General features: G+C 37.8%; 1 protein-coding gene across 3 annotated transcripts in view; it reads right to left on the bottom strand.

The window, feature by feature from the left end:
- adarb1b (adenosine deaminase RNA specific B1b) overlaps positions 1 to 22,664 on the bottom strand; it is a 213,733-nt gene that overhangs the window by 28,255 nt on the left and 162,814 nt on the right. The window contains exons 4-7 of one of the 3 annotated variants that reach the window (XM_079822489.1): positions 14,570 to 14,647; positions 13,872 to 13,898; positions 9,780 to 10,708; positions 544 to 658 (exon numbers count right to left, since the gene is read on the bottom strand). In XM_079822489.1, the coding sequence (XP_079678615.1) occupies positions 544 to 658; positions 9,780 to 10,708; positions 13,872 to 13,898; positions 14,570 to 14,597 (1,099 nt within the window). In that variant the 5' untranslated portion in view covers positions 14,598 to 14,647. Of the gene's footprint in view, positions 1 to 543; positions 659 to 9,779; positions 10,755 to 13,871; positions 13,899 to 14,569; positions 14,648 to 22,664 lie in introns of all 3 variants that reach the window. The other 2 variants (XM_079822490.1, XM_079822491.1) reach the window with 2 other exon arrangements.

Raw genomic sequence — 22,664 nt, 5'->3', positions numbered from 1 at the left:
TGTTATACTACCGGGGTTAGACTAGTCGTTGCGCACATCCCTACTAAACAGCCTTTCACTTTCAACACTATTGACTACCGAGAGGTATCTGCGTGACGAGAGGTTAAGCTTGGTTATACTCGCCGCGTCCGCACTAGCACGAAGGTGCGCGCGGCAAAAATGAAGTCGGTATCAGGGTAGTTTTACATGAGCACAGTATCGGACCGACACCTGAGTACTGGAATAGGTGCATCCCTACTAGAAATGTTAAGTTTTTAGTTGTTGAAGGATCTGATTCCTTGATTTCATTAACGATTTTTTTATAGTTGTAAAAGTAGACTTAATTTCATTTTAACATGAAATACCATCATGCAGTCAGTGAGTGATTCATTAGGCTGATTCAAAAAGACTACTAATGAGTTCAAATCTTGTAAAGAACGGTCTCAGAGCCATTTGATGGCAAAATGCAGATGTTCAGCCTTTTTTCCGTTTTTCTTTTTTTTAAATGGGACCATTTCTAAATAAGAACTTGTTCTCAGTTCTAATTCCTATGCAGAACTCTACCTGTTGTCATGACAACACCCGCCAGAACTTTCCGCCGTGCATGTGGAGACGTGAAGTTGTCAGTGAGCTCGCTGAATTTGTCCACTACCAGACGAGAAACGGCATCTGCAAGAACCTGGTAAAGAGCAAACAGCTGTCAGACTCCGTAATACATGAACACACTTCAACACATCATTGATACCGCCACAGGCAGACATGGAATATTGAAAACAGTACAGACTTCATGACATAAAAACATCAAGTCATCCTCACCCTTTATATCCTCCCCCCTTCAACAAACTTGCATTAATATGTAATACACACTTCTCATGATTTAATCAATTCCTGATGGATAACATCAGGTCAAGGCGCTACATTTTTTCCTTGTTGAATATACTTTTCTAACTCAGAAATCTATGAGGTTTTAACACAAAATAGTACAGACAATTATACTGATTTGTAATAGAATGAAGACTAATTAAATTCCATTCAATTGACCCTGCCCTCTATGGATGACTGTAAAGCAGAATTTACTGTAGACCTCAGATTCACCCGCTGCTGCGATATAATATCAATATTTCATCGAAACCCTTCAGGCACCTCGGTGGTTCCTTTCCGCTAACAGTGCCCTCCACTTCACATTCCTTAATATGCTGGAAAATGATTATGCCAAGGAAAAATCAATGGCCGAACGGACACGAATTAGAGACATTAGTCTAACATTGCTTCCCAAATACTTCGGAGTCACTCAGTCGGAGACGGCTAATGGGAGTTTTAAGCGGAGCATCCCGATACATTATCAGATGGCGGCGAAATCTCCCACCGAACAGAAGGCTGCGTTTTTTTCTCATGATAAAACACACTAGTTTCCACCATCATCTTTATTTGCTTTCATTTTCCATTAGCGCCTGGGGACAGATGACAGGAAATTCACTGGCCAACTAGACGCTGACAGATTTCACAGGAGAGCAGTCTAGGAAACTAAGAAAGTGGAAAAAAAGGAGGCTAACGGAGAGATACAAAACATTTCAAAGACAAACAACATTCTTGAGAATGTTTCATATAGAAATGCTAAATTAATAGTGATTAATCACAACGTGGAATTTTTCCACCAATTAAACCACCAAATGCTATTTAAATGTAAAATATTAATATATACAATTGTTTTATTAAATATATTTAAAAAATAAAAATTATAATATTAGAGCTGTCGATTTCCTGTTAATTATGGAAATAAATGTGTTCAAATTATTAATGCGTTTAACAACTGACTGCGTGATGAAGCATATAAGAATGCAGTTAAAATGCCTCAAAAATTCAAGATATGAGGGCAAAATATGCACCCTCTATGGGTTTTTTATATCACATGGTATAGTTTAACAATGAAAATAGCTCCAAACAAAGCCACAGCAGAACTGTTGTGCGTCTCCGAGCAACACACAGCTGTGTTTTATGACTGAATCGCGAATGAATCTGTGGTTTTGACTGAGCAGTTGATTCTGTGACTCAAAGATGGGCACTTGCTTTGTTCTTGAATTAATCAGTCATTTGAATGAATGAGTTGAATGAATGGCTTTAGTTTCATATTTTTCATATTACATTTTATTTTTCACTCCTATTCATGGCACCTCTGAGCTGCATTAAAGTATGTGTAAATATGCTTAAATGGCACTTCAGATGCAGCTTCTGAAAAAAATGGCATTTTTTTGTGTGTAATAAATTCTGTTGAATCAAAATATTTTTTTTCTAAAGCTACTTTTTATGTAATGTCTATTATATTATTGTCTCATCTAACACAATAACAACTGATCATTCAAAATAATTATCAAAAAAATTATCATTTGGTGTGTGATTCATTTATCGCAAATTAATATGACAAGTTAATAAAATTAACAGCCCAAATATAATATGTATACATATATATATATATATATATATACACATATATACACACATTTACCTGATGTGTGTGACTTTTATGACAATTACATAAAAGTAATTTTATATAATTTTTTTTATGTAGTAATTTTGTATCATTTTTATATAGTCCAATAAATAAACTTAATATTAGTAGTAGTTAAAGGGTTAGTTCACCCAAAAATGAAAATTCTGTCAGTAATTACTTACCCTCATGTCGTTCGACACCCGTCAGACCTTCGTTCATCTTCGGAACAGAAATGAAGATATTTTAGTTGAAATCTGATGGCTCTGAAAGGCCTCCATTGGCTCAATGGCACGTTACACTCTCAAGACCCTTAAAAGGTACTAAAGACGTCGTTACAAAGTCCATCTCACTACAGTGGTTCTAAAATAACTTTATGAATCGGCGACAATAGTTTTTGTGCGCAAAAAAAACCCTAAATAACGACTTATATAGTGATGACGATTTCAAAACACGGCCTCATGAAGCATCGAAGCTTTATGAATCAGTGAGCCGAATGATGATTCGGATCGCGTGTCAAACCGCCAAACTGCTGAAATTTGGCGATTCAAACCGCTGATTCGACTCGCTGATTCATAACGCTTCGAAGCTTCATGAGGCCGTGTTTTGAAATCGTCATCACTATATAAGTCGTTATTTAGGGGGTTTTTTTCGCACAAAAACTATTGTCGCCGATTCATAAAGTTATTTTAGAACCACTGTGGTGAGATGGACTTTGTAACGACGTCTTTAGTACCTTTTAAGGGTCTTGAGAGTGTAGAGTACCATTGTGCCAATGGAGGCCTTTCAGAGCCATCAGATGTCAACTAAAATATCTTAATTTCTGTTCCGAAGATGAACGAAGGTCTGACGGGTGTCGAACGACATGAGGGTAAGTAATTAATGACAGAATTTTCATTTTTGGGTGAACTAACCCTTAAATAGATTAAAAAAGTAACTAATTAAAATCGCACATTTTTCTGCAATCAATCACGATAAATCACACCTAACATTAATGTTTTTAATATATATTTATATTGTAATAATTTGACATTTAATCTCCAAATGAATGTAGAAAACATATTTTAAATATTTGTTTAGTGCTGTCTTTTTTTGAAAGAAGGCCAGTATCACCAATACTGCTATTGATGTCTCTATGAAATTGACCCCCTCAATTTTAATCATTATAGCCATCCAGCATAATTGAAAGCTATCGATTTTAACATTTATTAGGCTTTAAAAATTTAACAACTTTTAATTTAAGAATCTTCACATAAACCCATTGTAATAAATATCACATTTACCTGTGCGCTTCAATATATCCTTTCTCAATTTATTCTATTGGCCCAGTTAGACCAGTTCAGCTTTTTACTTGCCCAGTCAAAACGCACAAAAAGTGTTCACTGTTTTTGACCCATGTAACCTTGTAAACAGTGCTTTAAGATTTCCAGGTAGGTCTAAGAGGTAGGATGTATACAGAAATTGAATCAAGTTATCAAACACTTTACAGTCTTCACTGCATAGTTTATAAATTAAATATAGAAAAATCCTTATTAATGCTACAAAAGTTATCCAGTCAAGAGCAGTGAGTGATTTTCTCTTTTTCTTTTGTTGTTTGATTAAAAATAATGACAGACAGCAGTGGGTTTATTAGGCGGCTGTCACTTTAAGACCTGCCGCACAGGACACGGTCCGACACACATTCCATTTTCGCACAACTCTTTAAGTAAATTTAAGAATTAATTGAACTCATTTAAGACTTGAGAGGATACCTGACAAAACGGGCATTTTTTTGTGCACAAGTGTGTGTGTGTCACACAGACGGGAGATTCACAGATAAGTGCCAGTACTGCACTCATTTTTATGTCTTACTCAAACTCACTTTTGTGTCTTATGATTGAATTGTTTAAAAGCTTTTGCACTAATAAGAGCGTGATCGTATAATGTAACGCTAGCCAAAGAATGACAAAACAAAATGGATAATAAATAATAATATAAAATATTACATACTGCAGGACATTTTAGATATCATTTATAATTTTGAGTGCTGATCACTTTAAGTAATTTTATAAGTAATGGTAACAAGTGAAATGACAATATAATGTCTTTTTATAATAGAACATCGTCAAAAACATATTTTTTTTTAAGCTAAATTACACAATCCATCCCAGAGCCCATCTTCATTTCCATTAGGCTTTGTTCCTAATTAAGATGGCCATAATGGCCTATAGCATTCAACCTTCCATCCTTGATGTAAGGTCAGTCCATATCGCCACACGAGTTCAGTGAAAGCGAAAGCGATCAGTTGTCCCGTGATGAGAGTCTATTTAACCTCTTGCCATCTGGTTAAAACAAATACACCTATTCGCCTCTGGTCTCATATTGACAACATGTTAAATTTGTGGGTATCAAGATCAGGAATGGAGAATGGGGTTTTGCATTCATGGTGCTGTATGTGTCACACAGACAGACAGCCCAAGAGCAATCAGCATCAGAGACAAAACATGCGGCTGACAGGACTGCTCTTTAGTGGACAGGTAGTGGGCAGGCTGAAACAAAATGTTCTTGTTTTGACACGGTTCAGAGGAAGATGTTAATTAAGATTGGGTCGCTTCCAGGCCTGGCCTTATCTCAAAAGCAGGATTAACAGAGGATTTTAGAAATGTGTAAATAGACGTCTTCTCACACAAACGCCAGTCGTTGGTCATTTCGGCTCACTGTGTTGTTTCACTGGTAGGGGTGAGCAATATATTGAATATGCATGACATATTCACAATGCTCTGCTAGAGACATGACATTAAGTAACATACTGTATAGCATAATGATTTAACTCGCTTTTTATTTGGACATTAAAAAGGTCCAAAGTATCAAGGTTCTTCTCACAACTCCCGAGTACAAAAACAGTAAAAGAGAAGCAAGTCATTAGGAGCTGGTTAGTATGACTTTAACAAAATGAATCAGTTCAGGCCAATTAAGTATCAATTTAGATTTTGTTTTTTTCGAATGCTCTGTATATATATAAATATTTCCAGCATCTTTTGCATATTTGAACCCTCTCCAGCAGGGACTGTATGATTTTCAGATCCATCTTCTCACACTGAGGACATTCACTGATGCTCCAGAAGGAAACACGATGCATTAAGAGCCGGGGGGTGAAAACTTATTGAATTTGAAGATCAAGGTAAATTGTACTTAATTTGTCTTCCGGGAAACATGCAAGTATCTTCTGTTGCTTTCGAAGGACAGGACTAAATTATTATTTTTTTAATATTTAAACAAAATAAGAAAAATTTGGACCTCTTCATCCTGTTCAAAGGTTTTCGCCCCCAGGCTCCTAATGCATTGTGTTTCCTTCTGGAGCATCAGTGAATGTTTCAACCTTTTTTAGTAGTTGTAGTCCCTCAATTGACCTATCGGTAAGCCCCTCCCCTCGAACGCAGATGAGCCAATAACAGTTGAGTATCAGTTGCGCTGGGACCGGAACTCGGACATCTTTAGGTCTCAGCGCCATAGAGATACATTGGAAAATCCGAAGCTCTCATCGATTTGATGGTGTTTATGCTACAAAAATGTTAAAATGTCGTGCCTGAGGTACTGTAACACAGATTCCAGGGATCCTGAGAGGATTTTCTGTTTGTCATACTCTCATTAAGTTACGATTAAAGTCCCCGCTAACATACAAACCGAAATAATTAACTGTTCTCACATCATGTAACACTGGGTCAAAAACACGAAGGTCTACATTTCAGTGCCTCTCCATATTAAACTGGTTAAATGTAAATTAATTTAATTTGAGATATGTTTAAGGTCTGCATTATCTGTCCTACTAAGGAGGACTCCTATTTTGATGGGTATTATAGTCTCCGGGTAACGTAATGAAAGGTAGAGCTCGCACGCAGTTTATTTGAGTTGTTTTGCAGATACAAAGTTTACAAGTTATAAACTGCACCCTCGAAAAGGCACACGGTCTGGGTATATGTTTGTTTACTGTTAGTTGTATGAGTGTTTTGTGTAATTTGCGGTGTATGTTAATGGTAATGCAACGGAGAGAGATAGTTTGTGAATGAGACGTTAATGCGCACTTCTTATGCTTTGTTTGTTCAGCTCTTACAATGATTTTTTGGAGTGAAAAAGGACATCATAAACTTGATAAACCATCAGTTAAGTTTGGCCATCATTCGGACGGGATATACGCTACATTCTGTGTCCAAAAACATCTCAGGATAAGGTTTTCACACTGACAGCTGTCATTGTAAGATATAGCAACTCCGTTTGTTTGTCCGAGTTAGCAACAGTAACTAAGGGGGGCGGGGCTTACCGATAGGTCAATTGTCCTCAGTGTGAAAAGATGGATCTCAAAAGCATACAGTCACTGCTGGAGAGGGTTTAAATATACAAAAGATGCTGAAAAAAAAGAATAATGTACAGGAGCTGGAGGATTTTTCTGAAGAACGTTGGTCAGTTTAACTGCTCAAGACAAACAAGGGACTCAAGAACAACCATCACAAAACAAAAAAACAGCCGTGGATCATCCAGGGATTGACACACAGTATTGAGAATTAATGGTTCATAAACTTTTGAATGGGTCATTTTCATAAATTCAGCTATTTTTTTTTTCTTGTGGACTATATGTAAAACATTTTTATGTAAAATATATTATTCAGGACAGTACTAAATAAAAAATAACACATTTTGTATGATCCTTCTTATGTTGTTAAATTATTCACATTTTCTGCAAGTGGTTCACATACTTTTTCTTGCAACTGTATATATATATATATATATGTGGGTGCAGGACACTATAGTTAATTTATGTAAGTGAGCATAGGAAAATAAAGTAAACCATGACATATTAGACCCAAAAATTCTTCATACAGTGGATGTACCGGTAATACCAGTACCAGTAAAATTTATAAACATTTGGGACCAAAGTGATTCAGACACTTTGACCTGAAAATGTTTTGCTGACGTGTTTTTCTTTAATTGCTAATGCGACCTTTTAAACCACAGACTGAACAAAATGAAGCATTGCTTGGTAATTGGTACTAAATTGGTATTATCTAATTGTGTACTTAAATTTAACAGCTGACAGCTGATTGGTTGATTGCAATCCATTACATACCTTTCTATCAAAGTTATCTGCCATTATCAAGATGACTCTGGCTTCTGCTCATATTTTATTACCATTTTCTAAACTATACTAAATAAACTGTGATAATGTGAGAAAATATTGAAGGTGTCTGAATAAATTTAGGTTTGACTGTATATATTTCAAGAAAAGTTTTTTTTTTAAAAGCCATTTCACACAATCCATCCCAGTGTTTTAAAAGAGCCCATCTTCATTTTCATTAGGCTTTGTTCTTAATGAAAATGGCCATAATGTGCCGGCGTTGCGCATCACGGCATAAAGGCTTAGACGATGATCTCTGATAAACTTAAATGGATCAGAAACTTCAATTAAACATTTTTGAGATGTGAAAGACCGATGTCTATTATTTATCAGATTGCTACACATCAGATACAATCAGACTTTATTTCTGATGTGTGTGTTTAAAGGAAGCCACAGTACAAGAAAATGTTTAAATGAGGTTCAACATTAAAGTAGTTTCTGCAGTGCTTGTGAAAATATTCTTTAACTTTTATTAAACTATAACTGTAATGCAATCTTCTTGTATAATATTTCTCAGTTGAGGCCTGCCTATCTCTAGGGTATAAATAAAGCAATTCTATACTGCTGCATAGCTAGCTATTAATAATTAAAGTCTCTCAAAAAAATTGTTGAATAAACAAAAGGGTTAAAGGCCGTTTATGAAACATGGGAATTGATTTGCCAGTGTTGTACTATATCTAGCTGTTTTTAATGCTAGAATCCAACCCTCATCTATATGCCTGCCGCATTGCGTCTCAATGTTGCTCATAATATCTAGTGTTTTTTGAATACAACAACATCTCTGTGTGAATGACCCCTTAAAGGGTTAGTTCACCCAAAACTAAAAATTCTGTGATTAATTATTCACCCTCATGTTGTTCCAAACCATAAGACCTTCGTTCATCTTCGGAACACAAATTAAGATATTTTTAATGAAATCTGAGAGCTTTCTGACCCCTCCATAGACAGCTATTTAATTAACACTTTCAAGGCCAAGAAAGGTAGTAAAGACATCTTTTTAAAATCGTCCATGTGACTCCAGTAGTTCAACCTTAATTTTATGAAGCAATGAGAATACTTTGTGTGGAAAAAACAGACAAAAATAACAACTTTATTCAACAATTTCTTCTAGCCTGTGTCAGAGTCAGTGTAAACAGTGCTGCACCTTTCCTATGTCTACGGCAAAATGACTTGTGCGCATGCGTTGTGGTGCGCACGTGAACAGCGTCGGCCAATGGTAAGCCACCGTGTTCTGGAAATGCGGCACTTTTTACACTGCATCAACAGCGTAAAGGCCTGTTCACACCGGGGCAAATTTTCGCACGCGTTTAGCGCCTACGTTTAACGCCCCGTGACTGAACAAATGGCGCCAATGTGAGTGTGCACACCAACGCGCAAAACGACAGGTCATAAAAGCGTAATAAAAAAAAAAAAATAATGCCTTGGGTTTGTTTTTTAGTTTTGACGCAGCACGTTAAAAACTGGCCGACCGATGAGATCGGCGCTTTAGTTCACGTGCCTGGAGCTGCTCAAGTTACAGTAAAACACGACTTGGTGGTGCTCAAGCACAAAACGGTCTTGCTGAGCACACACTGATATGATGATTGTGCTCTGCATTTAACCCATCCAAGTGCACACACACAGTAGTGAACACACACACCCAGAGCAGTGGGCAGCCATATTGCTGCAGCGCCCAGGGAGCAGTTGGGAGTTCAGTGCCTTGCTCAAGGGTCTCACCTCAGTCGTGGTATTGAGGGTGGAGGAGAGCGCTGGTTATTCACTCCCCCCACCAACAATTCCTGCCGGACCTGAGAGTCGAACCCACAACCTTCAGGTTACAAGTCCGACTCTCTAACCATTGGGCCACGACTGCCCCATTGAACCACTGTAGTCACATGGACGATTTTAACGATGTCTTTTTTACCTTTCTGGACCTTGAAAGTGTTAATTAAATAGTTGTCTATGGAGGGGTCAAAGAGATCTCGGATTTCATCAAAAAGATCTTCATTTATGTTCTGAAGATGAACGAAGGTCTTATGGGTTTGGAACGACATAAGGGTGAGTAATTAATGACAGAATTTTCATTTTTGGTTGAATTAACCCTTTAAGATACATCAATCATTATGTGCAGCCAAGTTTTTAGGCTAATCCTAAAACTAAGGGGAATCCGAGGTGTGGATCTCTTACCTGTGGCAGGTGCAGCTGTAGGCCCTCTCTGGGGATGGGTTGGCGTGACGGGGTCTGGTCCAGTTGCATGTTGAAGAGCGCCGACAGAGCCGCCTGGGCAGCCCGGGCTTTAGCGAGTTTCTTATTTCGGCCCGAGCCCTCAAACGTCTGCGTGTCCACAGTCACCGACATCACAAAGTTCTTTGCATGGCTCTCCCCGCTCTCTGACACAAACTCGTATTTGAGGCCTGGCCGCAGCTCATTGAGAATCATGACGGGGTTCTTGCCGCTGGTCGAGGAGGTGAAGGAGGAGGGTTGCGGCAGGGGCGCCTGCACAAGGCTGTTCGTACCTGGCGCCTGGGGCACGGGATACTCTCCCAGCGGGTTTAAGGAGCCGTTGCCGTTGGAGCCCAGAAAAAATGATTCCTCGGGCGGTGCCGGCGTCTCAAACCCGTTGAAGAGCATGTCAGGGAAGTCAGCCTGGTCTGAGGTGAAATCTGTGTTGACGGTGAGCGTACGGCCCATGGCCAGGTGCGCCTCAGACGCGTTAGGGAACTGAACAAAGGAACGCAGAGCCTTCTCAGCGGCATTCAGCTTGGCCTTTTTCTTTGTGGGCCCCGAGCCCTCGAACAACTGCCCGTTAACCTCGACGGTCATGACGAAAACCGGCGCATGGACCGGGCCGGTCTGCGAGAGAAGCTTGTACTGCAAGCCTGGTTTGATCTCGTTCAGCTGCATCAGGGCGTTCTTGGGCAGAACCGGCCCTGGCGTTTTCTTACGTTTCTTGGCTCTGAATTTCGAGTGAGCATGGCCATTGTTGCCCTCCTCCAGGGGGCGCTTGCGACCCCCTCCTCCACTACCGTTGGGGAGCTGCTCCACCAGGCCAGCTCCCTCCTTAGAAGAGACGTTGTCCAGGTTGCGGTTTTCCTTTACGTCGGTGCTGCATGAACCTGCGGTGCCCAGAAAGAGTAACTTACAACGCCTTCGTTGCAGGATCTTGTAAATGTAAAATTTATAGATTCCTTTATCTTTCTTTGTAACCAAACAAGTGATGTGTGTTCCTTTTTTGTCTGCCGAGGTATGCTAGCATGATACATTTTTAGACTAATCATGTGAAACTTCAATATGAGAGGAATTTAGGAGATGACACTGAAAAAACTTTCAAGAAAAAAAACAAAAAACAGATTAATTAACATAATTAAGGAAGACCATGAGGTATGAAATCTAAATGATCATAATCATCAGTTTAATTTAAAGTACAGTTTGAGCATTCAGTTTTGCAGGCAATGGCTCGAGCCGAGTCAATCAATCATCTCATTGGAGATAAAATATGTGCTAATGGGGAACAGAAACCAAAGCTTTAAAAGCCTAATAACTAATTAAATGAGGCTCTTTTTGAGTGACAAATGCACTTTTCAGGTCCCTCCATATAAATGGTGGCTATAAAACACCAATAAAGTTACAATTTCAGTTTTTAGTGTGGCGTTTTGTGAATTTCACAGAAGTTGACAGCATCATACTTCAACCCAAAATCAATAAGAAAAAGCAAGTAACTGTGAAAAAGTAGTCGCAATAGGGACGTCAATCAATAAAAAGATTTAAATCGTGGTTAATCTTTAATCAGTTCCTATAAAATACATATAAAATATATAAAATAAAAAATATGCCTGCTTGCAATTATAAGGTATTGTGTGCATGACAAAATGCTGTAATTACAAAAGGGGAAAAAATACAGTATGACAATATGGCAGCATATTTAATCATTAATGTGTTACAAAAAAATGGCCTTAAAAATTAGGCATGGTTTTCTGAATGCAAAATAATTGTATTTGATTTAGATTATGGGGTGAAATAGGACCAGGGCAAGTTTTCATGAAAATGATTTTCTCGTGTGTATATTTACAGGTCACAATTGTGGTCTTGTAGAGGAAACACACATCATCATGTCCTGTTGACAAAGCTGATGGAACTTTGGCTAAATTTTCATTTATAACATCCTTCAGCAAAAGCTCGCTAGGTTACTGCTTTCAGTGCTCTGGTAGAGAGAGAATAGCGTCCGTGAACAGTAGGGGAACAGAGTAAGAGCGCTCTGCGAACAGTAGGAGAAACAGGGTGGATAAGGGAGTGGGTGCAAGGCAGGAGAAATAAAAACAAGATATCTGAGAAGAGAGAAAGTCGTGTGAGGGAAAATGCAGGGGGGGGGGGGCAAGAAAGAGAACGTGGAGGACAAAAAAAAAGAGAGAGAGAGAGAGAGAGAGAGAGCGAAATATACAAAATACAGTCTGGAGAAGAATCTGAAAATCAAAACCCTCATTATACGTGTCAAATTTTAATGCACATATGACATATCCACATTGCATGCACAGGCACACACAGTATATATAGGTGGTTTTTGGGAACATTCGATAGGCGTAATGGTATTTATACTGTACAATCTGTATAATCCATCTCCCCTACACTAACCCTACCACTAAACCTACCTAAATCACACAAAACGTAAATTTTTAATAAAATAGTATGTTTATTTTAAATTACAAGGACATTGGCATGTTCTCATAATGTAGGGGACGTGGTCTGAATCCTGAATACAAACTCAATGTAGGTCAAACCAGCGCACGCACACGCGATTAATGAAGGAAATCACTTTTTCTAAAACAACGGCTCTGTTCCAAAACCTAGTGAGATGTCTACAATAGGCAGGCCACTCCAAATGTACTTTTATAATCCATTCATAACAAAAAATATCTCCAAAACATTCAAACTAATGTCCTATATTGCTTTTTTTCTTCCATGCTTTTTTTCCCCAGCCGAATCGGTGCTTGCCAAAACTTGTTTTAAACTTTTGAGGCTAAATAGCAGTTTAGATGTGTCATTAGAAGCAGACACCAAGGCAGGTCACTAGCTTTCAGAACAGAGTCAATGTTACACTATCAACAAAGAACGGCCAAACGATGTGCAATGCAACTTCAACTTTTAATATCTCTAGTAAACTTTAATGTTAAAGCTATCAGTTTATAGACCTGCCAACCTTCAGCTAAAAAAAAATCAAATCAATTGTATATTCTGAAAAAGCATCAAGTCCTAAAACCGGCACTTACTTAACCAGTAAAATGCATTGGCTCACTATAGAGTAAAGTAATATAAAAGCGAACACCTGCAGTGGCACCGACAGCTTAAATCACATGGAAACGGGAACCTTCAATGTCTTCAATGTGCACAAAGGTACAGAAACAGCAAAGTGCACCAATTACTTTTGTGTGTATTAGCAATGTCAGAAAGGCCACCATGTTGATTCTCGATTGGTGCACGCCACGGTATGTAGTCGAATGCATTTCTCATTAAAAATCTATAAAACGTTCTGAAATTCCTATGGAGAAAATTAATGGGAAAAATGGCTGCAAAAAAAGGGAGCTAAAAAACAACTTGTTGGTCTTTCACTCAATAGGGGTGAAAAATCTGGTGCTGAATGAGCGTATATAACCGTCACTCTTGCCAAGCAATGAATTGCTGCCCAAAATCCTGTAGTTTCCTGCTCCTAATGTCTAAACCTGATAGAGAAATATGCACTGTCAGAGATAGAAAGCTTTTGGATATCAAGTACGCTTATCGGCAGAAAATCTAAATAAGAAAACGTCCGCTTCGCTACAGATCCGCAATAAATGACGGGGCCCTCTATTGTCAGTGGCTCTGAACAGAAGCTGCGGAGTGACGGGACAATAGAGGGTTACATTTCCTCTGGGTTAACAACTCTTCCCAGAATCTTCTATTCACAGCATCGCTGAATAAAGAGGAACGGGATTCCGAGACAGCGGAGGAACGCTGTGTATTTCTCCAGTCTTGAGTCCGATCAGTCTTTGAGCACATTCAAGTGTAAAGCACAATGAATTAGGGAATGCAAAATTTCTAGTTTTTTTGCGCTACCTTGCTATAAACCACTGATCATTTACTTATACTTTAAAACAAATGAATCTATAATTGTATTATACATTGCATTTTTATTCTGCTACCATTTTTTAGCTAAATTTGCAGTGGCACCAAAACGAATGCTGTAGAAAAATGACACTTAAGGAAACAGTTCACCCAAAAATGAAAATTCTGTCATCATTTACTCACTGTCATGACGTTTTATGATGTATTCTTCTGTGGAACACAAAAGAAAAAAATTGGAGAAAAGTCAGTACAATACAAGTTAATGGGGTTCAATGTAGTTTGGACCCCAATGTTCTTCCTTTGTGTTTCATAAAGTAAGTCATAAAATTTGAGTAAATGAAGATTCATGTTTGGGTGAACCATCCCTTTAGACAAGATTTAGAAGCAAAATCAAAAAGCAGTAGTGATTTTAAATCATTTTGGAATTGGACATGCTTGAAAGGTAGAAGGTGTAACACCCAATACACAATGCAAGCAAGCCAGGGGACAAAATTAGAATGTTTTGCTGTATGTGGAAAAATCTTACATATGCCTGATATATGTTTAAATGAATATAAATATTTGTTCATCTAACACATTAAACATCCACCACAATGTTACTTAGTTGACTAATATTTGACACCATTTGAGTAAGATGAAAATGTACTGCAATAATAAACAAAACTACTAAACATTTAATGTCTGTAAAAAAATAGAAGTGGTCTGAACACGGAATTAAATTTCAATGTAAAAATGTGGCCCATGTCTAAACACTCTAAACATCTGTGCTGGAAGGGACAGGAAGGCACATGATCTGTTCACTAAATGACACATCAGTTATGGGGGGTGTGCAGGGCTCTGTGCTGGAATGGAGGGTTTGGGGTTCAGCTATGGGCACTCACTCATGTTCTCCTCTTCATCAACATCCATGGTGGTGAAACGCCTCGATTGGCCCTGCGCTTGCTGAGCCCTAGCCACACCTGACAGAAAGACAGAGAGAAGAAAAAAAGGGGTCATCATTAGTGCTGTCTACTAAAGAAAGCTAAACTAATATAAATCAGTTATTTCTGCTTGACCTTGGGGTTAGTGACTTCGACAAACCCCTGATAATAAGCATTCACCATGATAAGCAGCAAAATTCCCCAAGCAACACATGGTGATCGTTTGTGCTACAGACATGAATGACAAAATTGATTGAATTCATCATTTTCACCTGGTGGATGGAAAAAATTCCATAGATTTACATAAGCCACGTTTCCACCACAGGAACTTGGGGTGGTACGCTATATGTTTTGACCGCAGGAACCAGGGTCTAAATGAAGTTCCGGGTAAAAAATTCCCCCTCAAAAAGTACTTTTTAAAAAATCAGGAACTTTTGGGGGTGAACATGCTCAACCGGCATTTTTAAAAGTCTGTTGCGGTGCGTGCAGTAAAGGGGGCCGCACACCGGACGTGAAGCTCAGCGCCGCGCCACGTCTTTAAAATTCGAACACATTGTTTTCAATGAGTGTACGCACACCGGCGGCGACATTCGGCGCATGTCTGCGGCGCACAGCTACGAAAATCCTGCTGCGCCACAGAGCGCCATTTCAAGGTTTTATATAAAATTTATATGATATTTCCCTCAAATCGTCAATGTACATAATGTATCTTGTAGCACAGGGTGAAATCAGTTTGTTTTAAATTCTGAGCTCAACAGCTTGAATAAAGTCTAAAGTCATTGAGCTCGCAACAGACTTTTAAAAATGCCGGTAGAAGTATGTAGTCAACCGATCAGCATATTCAGCGCACAAGTCCAACCCCCAAAAGTTCATGATTTTTGAAAAAGTACTATCTCGCTAGCAGGGACTTTTTGAGGGGGATTTTTTTTTACCCGGAACTTAATTTAGACCCTGGTTCCTGCGGTCAAAACATATAGCATACCACCCTAAGAGTCGTTTGCTATTCGAATCAACTATAGGAGTTTAAAACATATGACTAATGGAATGACGACGAGGTTCAGGCATTATTTAGCTTGCATGCGGAGGACAAAATCCAGCGGGAACTGGAAAGTTGCGTCACTGGACTAATTTGCCTAATCTTCACGGTACTTTAGACCGCGATGGAAACGCAGACAGCAACAGGTCTGGGGGAAATAACTTCCGGGCACAAATTGTTCCGGGTAATTTCGGTGGAAACGGGGCTATATATACAAACACACATTTTGGAGATGGTACAATTTTTAAATGTGTTTTTTTAAAAGTCTCTTTTCCTCTTATAAAGGGCTGCAGTTATTTGATATTAAATACAGTAAAATACTGTGAAATATTATTACAATTTAAAAGAACTATTTTCTAATAGAATATTTTCTAAAAGGTAATTTATTCCTGTGATGCAAAGCTGAATTTTCAGCATCATTACTCCAGTCTTCAATGACGCATGATCCTTCAGGAATCATTCTGATATGATGATTTGCTGCTCAATTATTACAGGTGCTCAATTATTAATCATATCATAATGTATTATGTTGACAGATAAAGTTACTACACAGACACTGGTAACGAAATGTGTCAGCATATCGGAGATTTCGTAATAATTTTACGATTATCTTTCTTCAATAAAATCATGCATTTTGAATTTATGATGTCTTACCGATTAGCTATATTATTAGAAGCTATCGATATAGGGCTCCCACACTTTAACGATCACATTACTTTTCCAGTGATTAGTAATATTCAGATTCAAATTCAGAGTGAATCCCAAAAGATTCAGAATTAAAGCAGAAGAATCATTCATGCTGATTTGTGAACCGGCTTGACTGATTCAAACTGACAGAACCGAAAAGAATAGACTCAAAAGTACAATTAACTCTCACTATGGTCTTGTTAAAAAGCTTGACTCCTCGCAATAGCTATAGAATTTCAGAAAATGACTTTTCCAGGTCTAGAAAACACCATTTTAAAAGGACCTGATATTACCAGGTTTTCTAAGACTGTGGAAGTTACAAATTCAAGAAAAACACACTTCCCTCCAATCATTAATCTCACTATAGTGCACTTGAAAATACACTTTACCAAAAAGAACTGGTGTCGCAAGTATCAAAGAGAAAGCACAGGCAGTCATATAATGTCTCTAAATAATGGCATCATGCATCCAATGCTGCTTTATTTAGACAACTGGAGTGGAGCAGTAAGAACAAGAGGGGGGGAAAAAAAGGAGAAGAGAGGTGAGAAGAGGACAGAAATGAAAGAGGAGAGTAGAGAATAGGATAGAAGAGGAATGAAACACCATTGACTGAGGTTAAGCCTACAGTAAGTGTATAAATATTCAGCAGGAGAAACTAATCTTTGAGAGAAAGGGCCGTGCTTGACAGGCCGTAATAGCAGGAGCAGTCTATTGTGACTTTAATATCCATTCGATTAGACCTCATCTTCAGCTGCCTCGGAGGAAAAATACAGTTATTGACATCAACGGGCTTTTAGTCCCCCTTGACACAGATGCCGCTTGAGCTCAGGTGAAAAATACAACACAAGCACAAGAGGAAAACTCTACATTTCATTAAAACATACATTCCTCATAATAGAGGCGAGATGCAGGGCTGTGTTGACTCGAGGCTATAGTGAGGCAGCTTTTACACGCCGATGTGACACAGAGCCGATACAAAGAGCTTCTAGATTAACCGAAAGAAAAGATGCTGTCAAGGAAATAATGTCTGTATTCTGGTTTTCTCTTTCTTTAAATAGACACTTGGAATATTTTAAATATAAAGACATAGTTCACGGACAAATTGAAATTCTGTCATTATTTACTCACGCCTTTTCAAATCTGTATGATTTCATTCTTCTTTGATAAGACAAGAGTACAAAATGGTTGATCGAATTCTTCACCCTCTATAAGTTTGGTGACAAATAAGGATGCCTGAAATAATGAAAAGGGAAAATCTATTAAAAATCCAGTATTGGAGTGTCAGAGCCGATGGGCAGCACATGTCAGATGTAGCACAGCTGTGCTGCGGCCGACCCGAGTTTGAGCCAATCCGTCCCCCTCTCTCCCCCACTTTGCTTCCTGTCAGTGCTTTACTATCTTAATAAAGGCCAAAATAAATCAACCAAATACTATTCTTTAGATTAGAATAATACTTTAGAATTTAATTTCATGTGGCTTTGAATACATTTTTAAAATGTTTAATTAAAGGTACATTCAAATGTTTAATTAAAAGGTACAGTATGTAACTTTTTTGTTCAAAATGTACAACATTTAAATGGGTCAATACATCATACATCTTTTTTCCAAAACGTGTTTTTGTCTTACCAGGATTCACTATGGTAAGCTTAATATAAGGATTTCAATTTTTAATGTAATGATGTTTTCACAGGAAATTGCGTACATGTGTCACTCATTCATGTATAGATCGAGAAAAATAGAGAAAAGTTGCTCCGGCTCTTTTTTACGTGTATATGGTGCAGTGGTGGAAAGAGTACTTAAAAAGCATACTCAAGTAAACGTACTGTTCCTTGTCAAAAAATGTAGTGCTAGTAGAGTAAAAGTACTTGTCCTAAATACTACTCAAAGTAGGAGAAAAAAGTAGCCCTTTTAAAAGTACTCAAGAGTAGTGAGTATTATGCAATCAATGCTATTCCACCTTATACCCCGCAAATTAAAAAATGCTTTATTTTTGACTGCTAGCATTAAAAATACAGCCATGTAATATTTGAGAAAGCAACCAATAATCTGGTAACATTTATGACTAGGGATGAAACGATTACCGGTTTCACGATAAACCACGATCAAATTTAGTGACGGTTAGTAATAACGTTTAAAATTGAATTATCATTATTTTGAAAACGATTTTGAAAACTGGCGGTAAATCCTGTCGAGTCAGCGTCAGTCTGGTGTTTTTTGAATGAGAAGAAATGGCAGAAGGCAGTGACAGCGCCGGGAGATTTTTCAGACTTCTAAAAGGACCAAATCTGAGTTGTGGTCATATTTTGGCTTTTACAAAAGTCCTGAGGGAAACTTAATCGAAGATGGTCATCCTATCTGCAGAGCATGCCAGAAGAAAGTCGATGTAATAGGGGGAAACACTTCAAAACTACGAACGCAAGGCAAGTGGACTTTGACCTCAATACCAAAAATACGTCTGGGAAATAACGTGAAGCGAACGAACAAATTCAGACAAGACTAGGGTGACATTTAAGGGATAATAATCAGGGCTTGACATTAACAACCGCCATTTTCAGGTGTAACGTTATTTCGGCTGCACACTAGCCACTTTGGCGGTTGAACTTATTATAGTCTTCTCAAAAGCCAATTGTTATAATCGCGTTGTGCATTATAACCATTCACACGTGTTTCTATTGAGTTTATGAATGCAATGTCTCATAATCAGAGGTGTTCAGATTAGCCAGAGTTATGTTCAGAGCGGCTCTCACTCACTGAAAAATGCACTCAAGGAAGAGATAAACGTGGGAGGTACGCAGGAGATTCACTCATCATACAGTGATTGACTGTTTTTGTTCTATTTCAGCAGCGAAAATAGTTTCAAACAAACACAGCAGAACCACAGCGCATCTGATATGGCATAAAGTTGGCGAATTTAGGGACCGTCTCTAAAGTTACATACAACATTGGTAACGTTATACACGTTTCAAACTTCACTAGCATTTGAAGAGAATGACAGTCATAAAACTGTCTGTAAAGTGTTCATCTAGGTGTCGGGTATGATGCACACATTTTGATATTTAATAAAATAAACTGTCAAATCATATGGAAATATGGATATGCATTATTTCTCTAGGATACTGTTTGGGCTCTTACACAAAATATGCTAGATTTAAATGCATCATTGCTGAACACTGATGAGAATATTGCTTGAGAATATATTTACAGAGATAATATTAGAGATTATATTAACACAAAATGATTATTTATGCGTTGCTATTAACGACGACCATTATAAGGAAGGAAATCCCACAGAATAGAATCTATCTTAAAAAAGTGCTTAGAGCTGCTTTAGTTATTTGTTGTTAATTGTTGAAATGTTTTAAGTGTGTGCATCTGTTCTTTTTGTACACTTTCATCTCATTTGAACAAAACAGTGATAATATTGATAACCGTGATAATTTGGGCCACTATAATCGTGATGTTTCATCCCTATTTATGACAAACATTCTGTAGAGCTTTTCTTGCGGTTTATTAAAAAAGGTTGCAAAGCGTTGTACATTAACAATTTTACGTTTAAAAAAAAGCAGTTCTTTCTTTTCCAGACGCATTCATTGTACTGCTTTAATTTCAATGGATGTTTTCTCTGTAAAAAGAATACACTTCAGAAATCAGAATCGAGTAACTCACAATTGTCACCACTGATTATTTTGGCTAGCAATTAAAAAATAAACCTGATTTAAATATAAATCTGATGTTTTATGAAAGTTGTACATGGCCACGCGAGAATGCATTACATAAAAATATGCACTTCAATAAGCTGACAGAAAGCAGGTTAATGCTTTTACATGCCGAGCAAAATCGATGTAAGGGACAAAAATCTAGCAGTGACGATCGGTTTATGCCTAATGCACTTTGAAGCCTGGCAAACAATCAAAGTGTTTCCAGTGGATGGCACAGCGAGCTTGTGCAGCGCTAACAGAATACATACCATTTGTGCGTGTATTAGAAAATGTAATATTCTGCAGTCCATTTTTGGTAATTGTTAAAGGCAATTTCACAATTTCAGTCATCATACAGTAACCAGCAACAACCCCCTGTCATAAAGCGTGTGTGCCTCTCACTCTAGGCTGGTCGCTATGATGGTTGATTTGATGGGAGTCACAGGACTGATTATTCGTCTTAGCCAATCACGTCGACAGGAAAACAAATATAATGTAGCGACGGCAGGTTTAGGGAAAATAGTGCAGTAAAAGTACAGATACAGCACTTAATAAAGTACAATTCCTGAGAAAAAACTACTCAATTACAGTAACGACAGCATTTGTAATTTGTTACTTTACACCACTGATATGGTGTGGGAGTGGCATAGGTTAGTTGTCACAATAAGCGAGAAAGGTTGACCTTGAACCCCCGGGGAATCACCTGTTTTTAAAAAACACAGAACAAAGAGTCTGCTGACAAAAAGAGACCGCCACAGAGCTTGTAATAAAACAAGAAGGAAAACATTCTTGGCTTGACTTTTCAGATTCAAGATTCAAGATTCAAGAGTTTTATTTGTCACATACACAGTTATATACACAATATACAACTGGCAGTGAAATGTAAACAGGTCCGCTCCATGGACAGTGCAAATAACAGTTACAAGAAATTAAATAGAAATAGAATAAAATTAGAATAAAAAGTATTAACATAAGTAGAATTATAAATAAATCAAGTAAAAGATAAAAATAGGAAATAAGATAAAAATAAAAATATGATAAGTGAGATAAACTGTAGACTTAAAAATAAGTGGTTAACATAAAATATATAATATGTATATATAAAGAAGTATAATGTGCAAGGTTTATTACAGGTTGTTACGCAGTAACAATAGGGACGTAAAGTGCAGTGCAATTGCAGTATGTGGATGTTAATGTTAAAAGACTGTATGTTTATGTGTGTGCGGGGGTGAAGTGAGTCACGTGACTGAGTTCAGGAGTCTGATGGCCTGGGGGAAGAAACTCCTCCTGAGTCTTTCAGTCTTTGCCATCAGGCTACGGAAGCGCTTACCAGATGGCAGCAGGGTGAAGTGAGAGTTTGCAGGGTGATTAATGTCTCTGATGATTTTAGTAGCTCTACCTCTGCAGCGTTTGGTGTAAATGTCCTGCAGAGACGGGAGAGCTGAGCCTGAGATGCGCTCGGATAAGCGCACCACTCTTTGCAGGGCTTTGCAGTCGTGACTGGTGCTGTTCCCAGAGATGTGAGAACTGATGGATTTGAAATGTTGTAAAAGCTACATGGAGATGGCATTTTTATTACTCAACAGGTGAGTAAGGTATTTGATTGAACAGAGAAATGCCATATGTAGCTCTAACAGAGTCCATGGTAAAGCATTATCCATTATGAAGGCTCATTTCGTTATAGTTGTTGTAGCGATGTGCTGGAATTTATTTTCAAGGAAGTAGCGTGTGTATTAATGGATATAGATACAGTAACACCTTCGGCTAGACAAGCTTGATATCTTTTCCATCTAAACTGGTTATATCGTTTTCCAATGTTCATCTGCAAAATGCATGCATTTTACAGATAGAGGGGCAAAAGTTACATAGTGTACCTTTAAAACACCTAAGATATTTAATTCTTATTTAATGACTAAACGCACACCTTGAACATTATTTCAAAATGTTTTCAACAAATATTCTAAGGCCAAAAAAAAATGGGGCGTAAACTTGGGGATATTCATCTGGCATTGGAAAACCTGAACTAACACTGCCATGTCATAAGAGTCAAATGAATAAATAAATAAATAAATGTATATAAAAACAGTGTGTGTGTGTGTGTGTGTGTGTGTGTGTGTGTGTGTGTGAGAATGTATATAAAATGGATTTTGTTTTCATTATTACAATCTCTAGACAGCTATACCATCTAGACATTTTGAGCCCATAAGGAATACTAATAAATGTAACTTTAATTTAAAAATTGAAATCATTGTCTGCAATAACTTAATATATCTGGACCATAAAAATAAATGAATAAAAGCAGTCAGATGTCATTGAGCAACCATTAAGCAACATTTCCACCCATCAATACTAAAGCACACACAATACTGTATGTGAGACGGCCCAATGAAAGCCATTACAAAGCACATAAAGAAGCCAATCACAGCTCTCTGCTTTTGCTCCGGCCCATTCTTCATGGGCGACACTTTCTTAAACTAAACTAAATGGCCTAATTAATCTGGTCTAATGGTGGGTGACATCAAATATGCTACCACAATTATTACCCTATTAAAGATTAATATTCCATAAGAAAATTGAAAAGAGTCAGGGGAGTGGTGTTGTGAGAGTATTTGTCTGAGCGGAGCTGAAATTTCAG

Source organism: Gobio gobio, assembly GCF_949357685.1.
Source record: "Gobio gobio genome assembly, chromosome: 7".
NCBI classification, from domain to species: domain Eukaryota; kingdom Metazoa; phylum Chordata; class Actinopteri; order Cypriniformes; family Gobionidae; genus Gobio; species Gobio gobio.
The sequence above is the reverse complement of the archived record's forward strand: the minus strand, read 5'-3'. Positions and strand labels throughout refer to the sequence as shown.